The sequence below is a fragment of the Balaenoptera borealis genome, assembly GCF_965194805.1.
Source record: "Balaenoptera borealis genome assembly, chromosome: 3".
Classification (NCBI taxonomy): Eukaryota; Metazoa; Chordata; class Mammalia; order Artiodactyla; family Balaenopteridae; genus Balaenoptera; species Balaenoptera borealis.
The window spans coordinates 85,648,834-85,665,455 of record NC_138866.1 but is presented as its reverse complement, the minus strand read 5'-3'; the positions used below and the strand labels follow the sequence as shown (position 1 = coordinate 85,665,455).

Here is a 16,622-nt window from a genome sequence, read left to right as displayed (position 1 = left end):
GTCAGGTTCCAGATAAGATTTCAGTTGGCAGAAAGATTTTATGGATTTAAAAAGTCTTCAAATGATTGCCTTAGAATTAGAATAAATAGGGTTGTTGAGGGGTATTTGTGGGAAGTGAAGCTTTCAGATATTGTGTCTTTTATGATATTTCTGATGCTGGCTGTAGACCAGATTTTAGAATTGTTTGTGGCTGAAATAAATTCAGTACTTTTTGTGGACAAAACCGTGAGAAAAGATTTTGATGTTATTTCCAGGTGTTTGTTCTTGGCATATGCCTAGTTAACAATATTGAGATCTTTTATCATAAAATAAGGATAGGCAAATTATATATTATTTTCTAAATACAAGAGATGAATTAGTTTCTAATTAGAATCTTCTAGTAATTTTGTGTGTGTGTGTTCTTATTTTATTTCCCGTGCAGTTGAGGAAGATTGGGGGTGGGGGCTTTGGAGAAATTTACGATGCCTTGGACATGCTTACCAGGGAAAATGTTGCACTGAAGGTGGAATCAGCTCAACAACCAAAACAAGTTCTGAAAATGGAGGTTGCTGTATTGAAAAAACTACAAGGTAAGCTGCTTGTATGATATACCAGACAGTTTATAATTTATTGTTACCTTTGTGAACCTCAGTTACATTCTCTAACTATCAATTGAATATTCTGGTGTCAGCTTGGTTTAAACATGCTGAACGTTTTTCTCTTGGAAATTTTATCACTACTAGTTGTAGAAATACTGATTGCTTAGAGTAATTGGACTTTGGGAATTCCTTTTCATGGTGAGCAAGGATGAGAGAGAGTGAATAACCTGAAACATTCTGCTTTAGAAAGTGTTTTCATAATGTCTGTTATGGTAAAACTTGCCTTTTTTAAAAAAATAGCCAAACGTGAACACCTCTGAGTTGTTTCTACTTATGTTTTTGGACATTAAACATGCTTTAATCTCATTAAGGAAGCTGCCTTCAAATCACACTGAAGGATGGATTAAAAATAATAGTATTTGTTATATGTTGATTTCATTAGCTTCAGTTTCATCGAATAACTCTTTATGGCCCTGTCATCATTTTTGAGGTCCATTTTACGACTTGGATCCCTATTGTTTTACCACGAGCATAAATAACTTTTTTTCTGACATCAATCAAGTGATTAAAACCCCTGAATACATGGCTAGTTTGATTCATCTTTGTATTTTCAGTTTATGACATAATCTGGTATTACTGATATTTAACTGTTTTATCTGAATCAAAATTAAATAGGGGTGATTAGCACATTAAATGATCTTGTTAAGCTCTAGAAGGTTTGATATTGCTATGGGACATTCATTAACATCTAAAGGAACTTAGTACTAACATAGAGGGCAAAGGAAGTTGCTATAATTGGTAGAAATAACTGTAGTTGGTAGAAATAGGAAGGACAAAATGCTGTGTATACTCTGGTTTCTCTTCAGATTGAATAAATCTTTCGCCTTTTACTAAAAAAAAAAATGCTGTGTAGCTTAGGACTCTCAAATTCATGGCTGTGTAGTCTCTAGGGTGATTGTGCTGTCTTTGTGAATCACTGATGTGATGATGTTTGGAATTCTAGTAAATTAGTTTCTGTTAAGTTAATGAAATGTGTATTATGTATTCTGGCAACATCTATTCTTTTTTTTTTTTTTTTTAATTGATTTTATTATTTATTTGTTTATTTATTTTTGGCTGTGTTGGGTCTTCGTTTCTGTGCATGGGCTTTCTCTAGTTGCAGCGAGCGGGGGCCACTCTTCATCGCGGTGCGCGGGCCTCTCACCATCGCGGCCTCTCTTGTTGCGGAGCACAGGCTCCAGACGCGCAGGCTCAGTAGTTGTGGCTCACGGGCCTAGTTGCTCCGCGGCATGTGGGATCTTCCCAGACCAGGGCTCGAACCCGTGTCCCCTGCATTAGCAGGCAGACTCTCAACCACTGCGCCACCAGGGAAGCCCATCTGGCAACATCTATTCTTTTAATCATTGCTCTTTGCCTTAAGCTTTCTCATTGTCCGAGTTTCTCTACTAGTTGGCTCATTTCATTAGAGCATGATGCTAATAAAATTATAGCTCTGTTTAATAGTTACTTTTAGCCTAAACTTAGCTTTCCTAAAACATGGGAAATCAGGAAGACAGTGGATAGATCAGCACCCATCGTCACTACTAGAAAAAATGGATGACTGGAGAAGAAAGAATAGAGAAGAGGATGGTGTTCTCTTTTTCTCACCTTTTCTGCTTTTTCCCTATTTCTTTCGAGCTGTTTCCAGCTCAGTGACATAGCGGCCACAAACAGGTGCAGCTGGAACTACCTCTTCGTGGTTTGCACGGATCCCAAGAGATCTGTTTTACTTTCAGCCAAGTCCATAAAGGGTATGTCAACATCAGCTTGGCTCGGACGGTGCTGCTTCACCTGTCTTTCTCCTACTTGGTCCTGAGGAGATGCTTCCAGATGAGGCAGGATACAGCTTTGTAGCCCTTTCAGTAAGTTCTCCTGCCTATTTTGGCCATGGTTTACTTAGCATTGTATGTGATAAAGCTTGAAGAACAGCTTAATACCTTTAAATGGGTGAAATAGAGATCCTTGGATGTTGAGTCTCCTTTCCTTCTTATTTTATCTTTCGTACTATTACCTAAAATGTGTTTCTTTCTTGCTTATAACCACGTGACATCCTATTCCTCAGGACCCTTCACTTTCCAAAATAAATAGATTTTTAATCTTTTGGTCTGTATTTCAATGGACAGCCCTTGACTTTCTTTTCTTGGCTTTCTGACTATGCCTTCTGCATACTTACGCCTCACAATTTCTTTTTGTTGAAGGTGTTTTGGAATCTGTACCCTTTGAGAACATTTTTATGGGGCTGAGCTGCTGGCTCCTGCCTGCCTGTTGGCATAATCATTTTCTTACTCAGTGACCCCAATTAAAAGGCTAAATGTGCAAGGAAAAGGTATATAACCAGAGGCTAGCCCTTTATAGGATTGGTTGGTTTAAAGTTGATGATCAGTTTTTGATAACTAGTATAGGATTTGTTTCTTTTCTTTGTTTTTTTATGATGAATTTAGCCTGAACCCTAAGTTTTATTTCTTTTAAAAATCAATCCCCCTATTCAAAATTCTCATAATGTCTTTTCCTGGATTCCTTCAGTTCTCAGTTTTCTCCCAGTCTTTCCTGTACTTAACAATCCTAGATTTCCTCGGCTCGTGCATAACTCTCATAGTAGTATGTTCCTTTCTCATTGGCCCTAAAGTGCAAAGGCCTTAGCATTTTACCTCATCTTTCCTTCTGAATGACCTTCCCCACGCTACTATAGCAGATAACTATCTTTTCAAAGCTGTCTGAAATATTCTGGATGTATATCCTACAATTCTCTATTGAATCAAGCTAAACTCCTGAATTGTACTTGGGTTTTACAAATGAGTCTGAATGTTTTAGTCACTGCTCAACTAGACCACTTGTCTATAGGCCTCTTAGGTAGTACTTCTATACTCAGTTATTCTCTGAAGTTTCCTTATTAAATAGAACTGTAAAACTTATTAAGCTTTTCCTTTTATTAATATCATTGTTCAGAGCTACATCTCTATATAACCATTTATTTGTGTTTCTTCTCTCAATTTATGACTATACTATCTTCAAACCTTTGTTTTCAATTTATTTGCTTTGACACTGTGCAAAGTGTTATTGCCTCCCTACTCTGTTAGATTCTTTTTTCTCTCTTCTCTCCCATCTTAATAAATATTTTATAGTGACATTCTACCTATCTTTACTTCTCCATTTTTATGGTCTCTTGAACTTTATCTCACCGCACCACTCTATTTTTTTTTTCAGTTTAATAAGTTTTATTTACAGTGCTGGTATAAGAGGGAAAAAAAGCCCTTTTGTCCTGTGATTCCAAATCTGATCACTAGTAATTCTGCAGTACCTACCATCAATACTTTTTAAAAAGATAGATTTCCTTTCCAATCTTAACAAAATTTGATACATGTCTAGAATACTGCAGTGAGACAGGCAAATCTTAAATTTGTTTTTTTCCCCTAATTTTTTATTATGAAAAATCTTAAATATACACAAACATAGAATTGTATAATGAACATTCATGTACACGTTACTCAGCTTCGGTAAGTATCATTGTTTGGCCAGGCTTGTTGCCTCTATGTCCTACATTTTTTCCCAGCTTGCTGAAGTATTTCAAAAGAAATCCTAGGCATCATATCATCTGTAAATACTTCAGTATGTATCTTTATCTAATAGATAAGGTCTCCCTTTTTATTTTTTAATGAAAATATTCTTTATTTCAGAGTTATGAATTACAGGCCAGTTAAGAAATCTCTTGGGTTGAGGTTGGGGCAGGGGTGTTTGGAAATATATCAAAAATTGACAGACATTACTTTGCCTGTAAGAGCTTTGTTGATGATTGATGATTTTGTGAATCCATTAAATTATATCTATTGGAACATAGAAAGTCTTAGTCACTTATTCCCTACCAAGAAAAAAAAAAAAGAATGATATGAGAAGTAGCTTATGTTAAACATTAGGAAAATTTGGGAAAATCTGCATTATTGAGAAAGTGAAAAAATAACACTATGGAAACTCTTCAGGTGACCACTTTTAAGAATGGATTGGAGAATCTCATTGGAGAGGAAGCCCATGTTCCAGTGTGTCTTTTTTTTAATTAAGACTTTACTTTTTGGAACTGGTTTAGGTTTACAGAAAAAATGAGCAGAAAATGCAGAGTCCCCATCTATAGTTTCCTCTATTAATAACATCTTGCATTAGTGTAGTATATTTGTTACAATTGGTGAACCAGTATTGATACATTATTATTAACTAAAGTCCATAATTTACATTAGGGGACTCCTTTATTAATAACATAAACACTATAGTCTAAAACACCTAAGAAAATTAAGTTATTTCTCAGTACCATATAAAATCTACCAGCCAGTGTTTAATTTCTCCCGCTATCTCAAAAATATCCTTTTACCATTGAGTTGTTCAAATCAAGATTCACGTCACATGGTAGGGACATTGCATTTGGTTGACATCTCTCTTAAGTCTCTCTTAATATGTAAGAGTTCCCCCTCCCCTACTTTTTTTTTCTTTTAAATTTTGGCCGTGCCATTTATTTCTTGAGAAATGAAGTTCTTAGTTTGATAGAATAGTCTACATTCTGGATTTCATTGATCGCATCCTTGCAGTGTTGTTTAACGTGTTCCTCTATCCTTCACATTTCCTGTGAACTTGTAGTTAAACCCAGAGGCTTGATGAAATTCATGTTGTTGTTGTTGCTGTTTTTGGCAAGAGTACATTGTGTTTTGTGTTTTTTTTTAATAAATTTATTTATTTATTTATTTTTGGCTGCGTTGGGTCTTCATTGCTGCGTGCGGGCTTTCTCTAGTTGCGGAGAGCGGGGGCTACTCTTTGTTGCTGTGTGCGGGCTTCTCATTGCAGTGGCTTCTCTTGTTGTGGAGCATGGGCTCTAGGTGTGCGGGCTTCAGTGGTTGTGGCTCGCAGGCTTTAGAGCTCAGGCTCAGTAGTTGTGGCTCATGGGCTTAGTTGCTCCGTGGCATGTGGGATCTTCCTGGACCAGGGATCGAACCTGTGTCCTCTGCTTTGGCAGGTGGATTCTTAACCACTGTGCCACCAGGAAAGTCCCGACTACATTGTCTTGATCCATTGTTTCTACAGGGGTTGCAAAATGGTGATTTTTTCTAATTCTCTTATTCCTTCCAAATTTCTGAATTGGAATTATTCTACAGAGTAGAACTTTATTTCACTAGCTGTTTGTTTCCCCTGAAATAATAGTTACTACAAGAAGGGTAGGATAAAGGCTTGAATTTTTTCCTTTTTATTTACCAATTTTTAGAATAACAAGTTGTGCCCTTTTGTGAATAGTGAACTGCTTTTCTTTTTTTTTTAATTTAATTTAATTTATTTTTTTATACAGCAGGTTCTTATTAGTCATCCATTTTATACACATCAGTGTATACATGTCAATCCCAATCTCCCAATTCATCACACCATCCCCCCCCCCGCCGCTTTCCCCCTTGTCATACGTGTTTTTCTCTACTTCTGTGTCTCAATTTCTGCTCTGCAAACCGGTTCATCTGTACCATTTTCTAGGTTCCACATATATGCGTTAATATACGATATTTGTTTTTCTCTTTCTGACTTACTTCACTCTGTATGACAGTCTCTAGATGCATCCATGTCTCTACAAATGACCCAATTTCGTTCCTTTTTATGGCTGAGTAATATTCCATTGTATATATGTACCACATCTTCTTTATCTATTCATCTGTAGATGGGCATTTAGGTTGCTTCCATGACCTGGCTATTGTAAATAGTGCTGAAATGAACATTGGGGTACATGTGTCTTTTTTTTTTTTTTTTAACTTCTTTTTATTTTTGGCTGCATTGGGTCTTCATTGCTGTGCACAGGCTTTCTCTAGTTGGGCCGAGTGGGGGCTACTCTTCGTTGCGGTGTGTGGTCTTCTCACTGCGGTGGCTTCTCTTGTTGCATGGGCTCTAGGCGGGTGGGCTTCAATAGTTGTGGCACGCGGGCTCAGTAATTGTGGCTCGCGGGCTCTAGAGTGCAGGCTCCGTACTTGTGGCACACGGGCTCTAGAGCGCAGGCTCCATACTTGTGGCGCACGGACTTAGTTGCTCCGCGGCATATGGGATCTTCCCGGACCAGGGCGCGAACCTGTGTCCCCTGCATTTGCAGGTGGATTCTTAAGCACTGCACCACCAGGGAAGTCCCCGCATGTGTCTTTTTGAATTATGGTTTTCTCTGGGTATATGCCCAGTAGTGGATTGCCGGGTCATATGGTAATTCTCTTTTTAGTTTCTTAAGGAACTTCCATACTGTTCTCCTTAGTGGCTGTATCAATTTACATTCCCACCAACAGTGCAAGACGATTCCCTTTTCTCCTCACCCTCTCCAGCATTTGTTGTTTGTAGATTTTCTGATGAAGCCCATTCTAACTACATCATTGTAGTTTTGATTTGCATTTCTCTAAAAATTAGTGATGTTGAGCAGCTTTTCATGTGCTTCTTGGCCATCTGTATGTCTTTAGAGAAATGTCTATTTAGGTGTTCTGCCTATTTTTGGATTGGGTTGTTTGTTTTCTTAATATTGAGCTGCATGAGCTGTTTATATATTTTGAATATTAATCCTTTGTCCGTTGATTCGTTTGCAAATATTTTCTCCCATTCTGAGGGTTGTCTTTTCGTCTTGTTTATGGTTTCCTTTGCTGTGCAAAAGCTTTTAAGTTTCATTAGGTCCTATTTGTTTATTTTTGTTTTTATTTCCATTACTCTAGGAGGTGGATCAAAAAAGATCTTGCTGTGATTTATGTTAAAGAGTGTTCTTCCTATGTTTTCCTCTAAGAGTTTTATAGTGTCTGGTCTTACATTTAGGTCTCAAATCCATTTTGAGTTTATTTTTGTGTATGGTGTTAGGAAGTGTTCTAATTTCATTCTTTTACATGTAGCTGTCCAGTTTTCCCAGCGCCACTTATTGAAGAGACTGTCTTTTCTCCATTGTATATCCTTGCGTCCTTTGTCATAGATTAGTTGACCATAGGTGCGTGGGTTTAGTTCTGGGGTTTCTATCCTGTTCCATTGATCTGTATTTCTGTTTTTGTGCTAGTACCATATTGTCTTGATTACTATAGCTTTGTAGTCTAGTCTGAAGTCAGGGAGTCTGATTCCTCCAGCTCTGTTTTTTTCCCTCAAGACTGCTTTGGCTATTCGGGGTCTTTTGTGTCTCCATACAAATTTTAAGATTTTTTTGTTCTAGTTCTGTAAAAAATGCCATTGGTAATTTGATAGGGATTGCATTGAATCTGTAGATTGCTTTGGGTAGTATAGTCATTTTCACAGTATTGATTCTTCCAATCGAAGAACATGGTATATCTCTCCATCTGTTGGTATCATCTTTAATTTCTTTCATCAGTGTCTTACAGTTTTCTGCATACAGGTCTTTTGTCTCCCTAGGTAAGTTTATTCCTAGGTATTTTATTCTTTTTGTTGCATTGGTAAATGAGACTGTTTCCTTAATTTCTCTTTCAGATTTTTCATCATTAGTGTATAGGAATGAAAGAGATTTCTGTTCATTAATTTTGTATCCTGCAAGTTTACCAAATTCATTAATTAGCTCTAGTAGTTTTCTGATGGCATCTTTAGGATTCTCTATGTATAGTATCATGTCATCTGCAAACAGTGACAGTTTTACTTCTTCTTTTCCGATTTGGATTACTTTTATTTCTTTTTCTTTTCTGATTGCCGTGGCTAGGACTTCCAAAACTATGTTAAATAATAGTGGTGAGAGTGGACATCCTTGTCTTGCTCCTGATCTTAGAGGAAATGCTTTCACTTTTTCACCATTGAGAATGTTGTTTGCTGTGGGTTTGTCATATATGGCCTTTATTATGTTGAGGTAGGTTCCCTCTATGCCCACTTTCTGGAGAGTTTTTATCATAAATGGGTGTTGAGTTTTGTCAAAAGCTTTTTCTACATCTATTGAGTTGATCATATGGTTTTTCTTCTTCCATTTGTTAATATGGTGTATCACATTGATTGATTTGTGTATATTGAAGAATCCTTGCATCCCTGGGATAAATCCCACTTGATCGTGGTGTATTATCCTTTTAATGTGTCGTTGGATTCTGTTTGCTAGTATTTTGTTGAGGATTTTTGCATCTGTATTCATCAGTGATATTGTTCTCTAATTTTTTTTTTTGGAGTATCTTTGTCTGATATCTTTCGGTATCAGGGTGATGGTGGCCTCATAGAATGAGTTTGGGAGTGTTCCTTCCTCTGCAGTTTTTTGGAAGAGTTTGAGAAGGATGGGTGTTAGCTCTTCTCTGAATGTTTGATAGAATTCACCTGTGAAGCCATCTGGTCCTGGATTTTTGTTTGTTGGAAGATTTTTAATCACAGTTTCAATTTCATTACTTGTGATTGGTCTGTTCATATTTTCTATTTCTTCCTGGTTCAGTCTTGGAAGGTTATACCTTTCTAAGAATTTGTCCATTTCTTCCAGGTTGTCCATTTTATTGGCATAGAGTTGCTTGTAGTAGTCTCTTAGGATGCTTTGTATTTCTGTGGTGTCTGTTGTAACTTCTCCTTTTTCATTTCTGATTTTATTGATTTGAGTCCTCTCCCTCTTTTTCTTGATGAGTCTGGCTAATGGCTTATCAATTTTGTTTATCTTCTCAAAGAACCAGCTTTTAGTTGTATTGATCTTTGCTGTTGTTTTCTTTGTTTCTATTTCATTTATTTCTTCTCTGATCTTTATGATTTCTTTCCTTCTGCTACCTTTGGGATTTGTTTGTTCTTCTTTCTCTAGTTCCTTTAGGTGTAAGGTTAGATTTTTTATTTGAGATATTTCTTGTTTGTTGAGGTAGGCTTGTATAGCTATAAACTTCCCTGTTAGAACTGCTTTTGCTGCATCCCATAGGTTTTGGATCGTCGTGTTTTCATTGTCATTTGTCTCTAGGTATTTTTTAATTTCCTTTTTGATTTCTTCAGTGATCTCTTGGTTATCTAGTAACGTATTATTTAGCCTCCATGTGTTTGTGTTTTTTACGTTTTTTCCCCTGTAACTGATTTCTAATCTCATAGCGTTGTGGTCAGAAAAGATGCTTGATATGATTTCAGTTTTCTTAAATTTACTGAGGCTTGATTTGTGACCCAAGATGTGATCTATCCTGGAGAATGTTCCGTGCGCACTTGAGAAGAAAGTGTAATCTGCTGTTTTTGGATGGAATGTCCTATAAATATCGATTAAATTTATCTGGTCTATTGTGTCATTTAAAGGTTCTGTTTCCTTATTTATTTTCATTTTGGATGATCTGTCCATTGTGTAAGTGAGGTGATAAAGTCCCCCACTATTATTGTGTTACTGTCAATTTCCTCTTTCAGAGCTGTTAGCAGTTGCCTTATGTATTGAGGTGCTCCTATGTTGGGTGCATATATATTTATAATTGTTATATCTTCTTCTTGGATTGATCCCTTGATCATTATGTAGTGTCCTTCCTTGTCTCTTGTAACATTCTTTATTTTAAAGTCTGTTTTATCTGATATGAGTATTGCTACTGCAGCTTTCTTTTGATTTCCATTTGCATGGAATATCTTTTTCCATCCCCTCACTTTCAGTCTGTATGTGTCCCTGGGTCTGAAGTGGGTCTCTTGTAGACAGCATATATATGGGTCTTGTTTTTGTATCCATTCAGCAAGCCTGTGTGTTTTGGTTGGAGCATTTAATCCATTCACGTTTAAGGTAATTATCGATATGTATGTTCCTATGACCATTTTCTTAATTGTTTTGGGTTTGTTTTGTAGGTCCTTTTCTTCTCTTGTGTTTCCCACTTAGAGAAGTTCCTTTAGCATTTGTTGTAGAGCTGGTTTGGTGGTGCTGAATTCTCTTAGCTTTTGCTTGTCTGTAAAGCTTTTGATTTCTCCATCGAATGTGAATGAGATCCTTGCCGGGTAGAGTAATCTTGGTTGTAGGTTCTTCCCTTTCATCACATTAAGTATATCATGCCACTCCCTTCTGGCCTGTAGAGTTTCTGCTGAGAAATCAGCTGTTAACCTTATGGGAGTTCCCTTGTATGTTATTTGTCATTTTTCCCTTGCTGCTTTCAATAATTTTTCTTTGTCTTTAATTTTTGCCAATTTGATTACTATGTGTCTCGGCATGTTTCTCATTGGGTTTATCCTGTATGGGACTCTCTGCGCTTCCTGGACTTGGGTGGCTATTTCCTTTCCCATGTTAGGGAAGTTTTTGACTATAATCTCTTCAAATATTTTCTCTGGTCCTTTCTCTCTCTCTTCTCCTTCTGGCACCCCTCTAATGCAAATGTTGTTGCATTTAATGTTGTCCCAGAAGTCTCTTAGGCTCTCTTCATTTCTTTTCATTCTTTTTTCTTTATTGTGTTCCATGGCAGTGAATTCCACCATTCTGTCTTCCAGGTCACTTATCTGTCCTTCTGCCTCAGTTATTCTGCTATTGATTCCGTCTAGTGTATTTTTCATTTCAGTTATTGTATTGTTCATCTCTGTTTCTTTGTTCTTTAAGTCTTCTAGGTGTTTGTTCTTTAATTCTTCAGGTGTTTGTTCTTTAATTCTTCTAGGTCTTTGTTAAACATTTCTTGCATCTTCTCGATCTTTGCCTCCATTCTTTTTCCAAGGTCCTGGATCATCTTCACCATCATTATTCTGAATTCTCTTTCTGGAAGATTGCCTGTCTCCATTTCATTTAGTTGTTTTTCTGGGGTTTTATCTTGTTCTTTCATCTGGTGCATAGCCCTCTGCCTTTTCATCTTGTTTGTCTTTCTGTGAATGTGGTTTTTGTTCCACAGGCTGCAGGATTGTAGTTCTTCTTGCTTCTGCTGTCTGCCCTCTGGTCTGTTTTTCGTTTTGCATATCCCTATGAGATCATGTATTTTTATATATTTTATTTCAACCCACTGAATTCATTATTCTTCTCAGACTAAAATTTTCACTTTTTTTCGCGAGTGGAAGCCCTTTTAAATTGGCTGCTTGTCCTTCTGATGTAACTTCAGTGTTCTTTGATATCATTCTAGCTTTCTGGCTCAGTACATGTTTCAGGCTTCTGTTGAACTTTCCCTTCACCGGAGTTGGATTCAGAAACCCTTTTTCTCCAAGGTCCCTACTTCCTTGTATTGGGAAACAATTGAGATCACGTTGTGGGGACTAGGACACTAATCGCTATTAGACCAACACATTTCTCTCAATAGGTTTTCATAAATACTAGATTTTGCCTGGTTTATTCTATGTGCACTTTTCAATTTGTTTACATTGTTTATTTTATTTTTAAAAACATATTTGTGTTCTCTTTTAAATTTCAGGCTCTAAAAGGGCAGGAATTAGGTACTTTTATTTTTTAATTTTTAAAATTTATTTATTTATTTTTTGGCTGGGTTGGGTCTTTGTTGCTGCGTGTGGGTTTTCTCTAGTTGTGGTGAGTGGGGGCTACTCTTTATTGCGGTGCGCAGGCTTCTCATTGCGGTGCGTTCTCTTGTTGCGGAGCACAGGCTCTAGGTGCACAGGCTTTAGTGGTTGTGGCTTGCAGGTTCTAGAGCGCAGGCTCAGTAGTTGTGGCGTACGGGCTTAGTTGCTCCGTGGCATGTGGGATCTTCCCAGGCCAGGGCTCGAACCTGTGTCCCCTGCATTGGCAGGGGGATTCTTAACCACTGCACCACCAGGGAAGCCCTGGAATTACGTACTTTTAAACTTGACATATTATGCTTAGTGGCAAAATGATAGTAGACAGTGGCTTTGTATTTGTTGATACATTTGTAAATGGAGATGTGCAGAATAGGATAACATTACCTCTTCTGTTTTGTTAATAAAATATTTTTTTGGTAAGAAAGAGAATTGTTAAGATTCCGGAATAATTTGTTAAAGAGTGTTATAAATACTAGTTGATAAAGTCACCTTTGGATGACTATGGGTTAGATTCTCAAAACCATATTATATAGATGTTCAATTCTTCATTGTTACAAAAGCCAGTCACTTGGGTGTTCCAGAAAATGATTTCTGTTTGGTTTGGAAGTTTTTTTTAACCTTTGCATATAGGTGGTGTAATGTTTTGGGAATTCAGAATATTATGACTAAAATTTATCCTTATATCTTTTCATCAAAGGAAGTCTTCCTAGGATCTTTAAAAGTTTATATTTTGTTTACTTGCTTCCAATTGAAATATAAATATATACCTAAGCTTAAAAATAGTTTTTCTTTAAAAATATTCTGTAGATCAGGTTTTCAGTAATTCTTATGTGTCTTCCCTCCATAATGTGTTCAATCTAATGAAGTTTTTTGTACTTAAAAATCACTACTTAAATCAATGAGTGACTAGAACCTTGCCCAGCCTTTCTGTCCCATTTTAGCTCTTACTTCATGTTGTAAATGATCAACATCATCTTATCTCTTGTGTTCTTTCAAAGTACCAACTTGAGTAAAACTGAGGTTTTTCTCTTTATTCATTATCTTGGGTGAAAAAGTAATTAAAAGCTTGTTGAATTATTTAAAAGTTTTTCTCCTATACATCCTCTAAAAGCAAGTGAAGATCCTATTAATAGTAAGAAATAAGAGAGTAAATGCCACTGTTTGATAACCAAATAATTTTATTATTCTCAGTTGAAATAGTTAGGAATTAATTTTTCTTGTCCCATATAAATGCAGGGAAAAACTACCTTTTTCCTAACAGCCCATAAAGAGATTGTGATTTTTATTCTGACTTCTGGAGACTTTTTTTTTTAAACCCTGAAATATTGGTCCTGGATTTTATTTTTGCCTTAGAAACTGCAGAGCACAAGCCGAAAGTTGAGATGAAGGATAACTATTACAGAAGATCAACTGCACCTCTTCTGCCTTCCCTGCTTGACGTCTCCAGCTACTGCTGTAATATGTTACGACTTTCTTTCCCCAGTCATAAGAATATAAGAAATATGTAAATTCTGGATTAGACCTCTGGTCTGTTCAGTATAGAATGTCCATGAAAGTTATTCCAAATTTGCTTGCCCTCGTTAAGTTTCTGTTTAATCGAAGCGTGTGTTAGAAGATCTCTGATGACTCCTTTTATGGAAGAGCATAATAGTCAGACTCTGGGACCTAAAGGTTTGGGATAAACCCTTACCCCTCATTATATATTTTAACCTTTTAAAAACCTATCATCTATCCTTTTGTTCATTTCAGCCTGTGCATTTTTTCCCCTTAAACTAACTTTTGCTTGCCCTGGTTAAGGTTGATCTTTTCTATCAAAGGGTGTTAGGCGATCATTGAGAACTTTATCTGTTAGTATGTCCATTTTAGCATTTCCCGACTTGGAAGATTTAACTTTATCTGCCAGTTTAGGGATTTGTCTATTCATTACTCTATTTGGGTTTAGAAAAATGACATGTAAGAAATATCGGGTTGGCCAAAAATTTTGTTTGTTTTTCCATAAGCTCATGCAGCCGAACGAACTTTTTGGCCAACATAATAGAATAGGTCTAGATTATTTTAAGGAGCAGAGGTTTATTTCCTTGAAAGAGAATATAATGTATATAAGTATATATATTTATATGTGCTTTATATGCACAAAGAAAGTCTGGAATTGTATAGAACTCAAGAGGCCATTTGGAATGGTTATATTTGGCTATTGGAATTAGAGGGGCCAGGGCAGGAAAGGCTCTTTTGCTGTTTCCCTGTATATCCTTCAGTGCTTAAGAAATTGAGAAAAATATGCAAGCATTTCTTTTACAGTAAAAATGTAATTAAATGATAATAATAAATATCTTTAAAATCCATTCTTACTCTTTATCTTTCCTCAAATTTCTGAATGCTTGAAAATACCTGGTAAATTAGTGCAGTATAGTATAGTGTAATGTAATTAGAAAGCTGTTTTGTGTTGTGAAATTACTTTATAAATGGTTGGTAATATCTTATTTGTGGGAAGATCTATAACAATGTTTGAGTGCTTACTATATGCTAGAAACAGTGTTACTGAATGCTAGGCTCATTCATACATATCCTGCTTTAATATCTTATATCTGTCTCATATCTAATTTATGCATAAGATCTTCCATTTTTTTTACAACCCTTTTTAAGAGTGGAAATGTTCATGGTAAAAGAATTTAAAAATCAAACAGAAGAATAATATGAAAAGTAAAAGATTTTTTCTCTTAGCCCTTCACTCTCCTTCTCTAACCACTCTCTCTGGTTTCTTGTGTTTTTTTCCAGAAACATTCAATACACATTTTAATCTATTTATCCACATATATACATACATATATATATATATAATTATATAGAATCATAATCAGATATAAATTCATATAATCTTATGATTTATGGACATATTTGGATATATAATCATGTGATTATATAAGATGTGTATAATAATATTATGTGTGTGCCTGTGTGTATGTGTGTGTATAAAATCTCCCTCCCTACCCATAACCCCCAACCACGTGTGGAATCATACTAGTATATACTGTCCTGCAACTTGATGTGACCCTTTAGATTCAGACAGTAAGACTCATTTTCTATGCCCCTTTATGTTCTGCAGAGGAGTGATCCTTCAAAAATACCAATCGGATCATGTCACCCCCTGACCATTGCTAAAACACTTCAGGGCCTTCCTTTACTCAGGTAAATCCACCCACCTTAGATTAACATGGCATACAAAACCTTGAACTGATGCCTGCCTGCTTCTCTAGCCTCATTTCTTGAAACTGTTGTGCTTACACTCAGAGTGTTGGTCATCCTGAACTTTTTTTCAATTTCTTAAACAGTTTATAGCTTCTCGTCTGCAATTGGCTTCCTCTGTCTCATACTTTGGATAAGTACTTAGTCTCAGTTATTTATAAAAATCCACAGGTAGAATAAGATTTAAAGAAGTAAAGCACAGTACAATTAAGAACTTTACTTTTTTCCTAAGCATTTAATTTCCAAACATATATATGCTTAAAAAAATGTGATCCTATTAGCTTGCTTGTTCCCTTTTCCTCAATAAGGTTATTACAGGATTTATTTATTTTTAAATTTTAATTTCTTATAACCAAATTTAACAAATAGTTTAGTCAATCAGTTCTACAAAATTTGTTATGAAAAGCAGTAGTCCAGGTTCTGGTTCCAGATAAGATGGAGTAAGCACACTTCACCCTGTCTCTCCCACTGAATGCAGCTATAAAACCTGGACAGAATGCTTGGAGTGGCTATTTGAGGACTCTGAAAAATAAATAGTAGGAGGCAGATTGGGGAAGAAGACCAGAATTCAAAGTACTACTGAACCGGCGGTGAGTTTACCATTTTTTTTTCTTCCAGTATGCCCCAGCCTGAACTTAATGTATCCTGAAACTTGGACGTGAACATTATTAACACGGACAGAAAAAGCACCACGAGAAGCCCTCTAGTTCTGACTCAAGGAGCAGGAAAGGGGTCTCCTAATATTCAGAGAAAATGTGGCAATCCCACATCTTCTCTTTTTTCTTTTTTTTTCCCCCCTTTTCTTCATTCTCTTGCCCCCAAGGCCTCAAGCAATCCTGGGCAGTAGCTGCAGTGGCATCAATGGGGCAGGCAGGAGCCTAAATCTCAGAGGGAAGGGAACCTTCCAAATCCCATTGCTTTTCTTCTCCCTCTGCTCTTCTGTTGCTTGGCCCTGATGTGGGCACAGTTACAGGAAGTACATGGCAGAGTGGGGTTAATGAAGCCCCAGCTTTCAGCTGGAAGGCTGAAAAAGGGAAGCCCCAGGAAACCAAAAGATTGCAGGAGAATGAGGAGCTTGGGAAACTGATCACTTAAAGTTGCTCACGGACTTCTGAGCCGACTTCCAAGCTGTGCGTGCATGGGTGTGATCCTAAACAGCATACAAAAACATTGAGGACTGAATTATGGGATAGACCACCCCCAAGCCCCAAACTGGACACTGCGTGGGACGATTATGGAACACATTCAGTATGACTACAAAGGCTTTGCAAACTGAACTGAAATTGGAAATGCAGCCTGCAGAAGGATGGTCAGACTTGAAGTGTGAACCCAACTGGGTCAATTACTGGCTAAAACAAAAACACCAACATTCTTGGTGGAACTTAAATAAGACTCAGATTCTCATAAGAT

The 16,622-nt window shown here is 36.7% G+C and overlaps 1 protein-coding gene across 7 annotated transcripts in view; it reads left to right on the top strand.

Moving 5' to 3' along the window:
• The window catches only part of TTBK2 (tau tubulin kinase 2), a 139,202-nt gene that overhangs the window by 34,471 nt on the left and 88,109 nt on the right, over positions 1 to 16,622 (top strand). Inside the window, exons 1-4 of one of the 7 annotated variants that reach the window (XM_082388722.1) lie at positions 550 to 569; positions 13,323 to 13,424; positions 15,073 to 15,155; positions 15,691 to 15,802. Coding sequence is in view for 2 of the 7 variants with exons in the window: in XM_082388720.1 (XP_082244846.1) it covers positions 422 to 569; positions 13,323 to 13,424 (250 nt within the window). In the remaining 5 variants the exon portion in view is untranslated. Of the gene's footprint in view, positions 1 to 421; positions 570 to 13,322; positions 13,425 to 15,072; positions 15,156 to 15,690; positions 15,803 to 16,622 lie in introns of those variants that run through there. The other 6 variants (XM_082388723.1, XM_082388724.1, XM_082388720.1 and 3 more) reach the window with 6 other exon arrangements.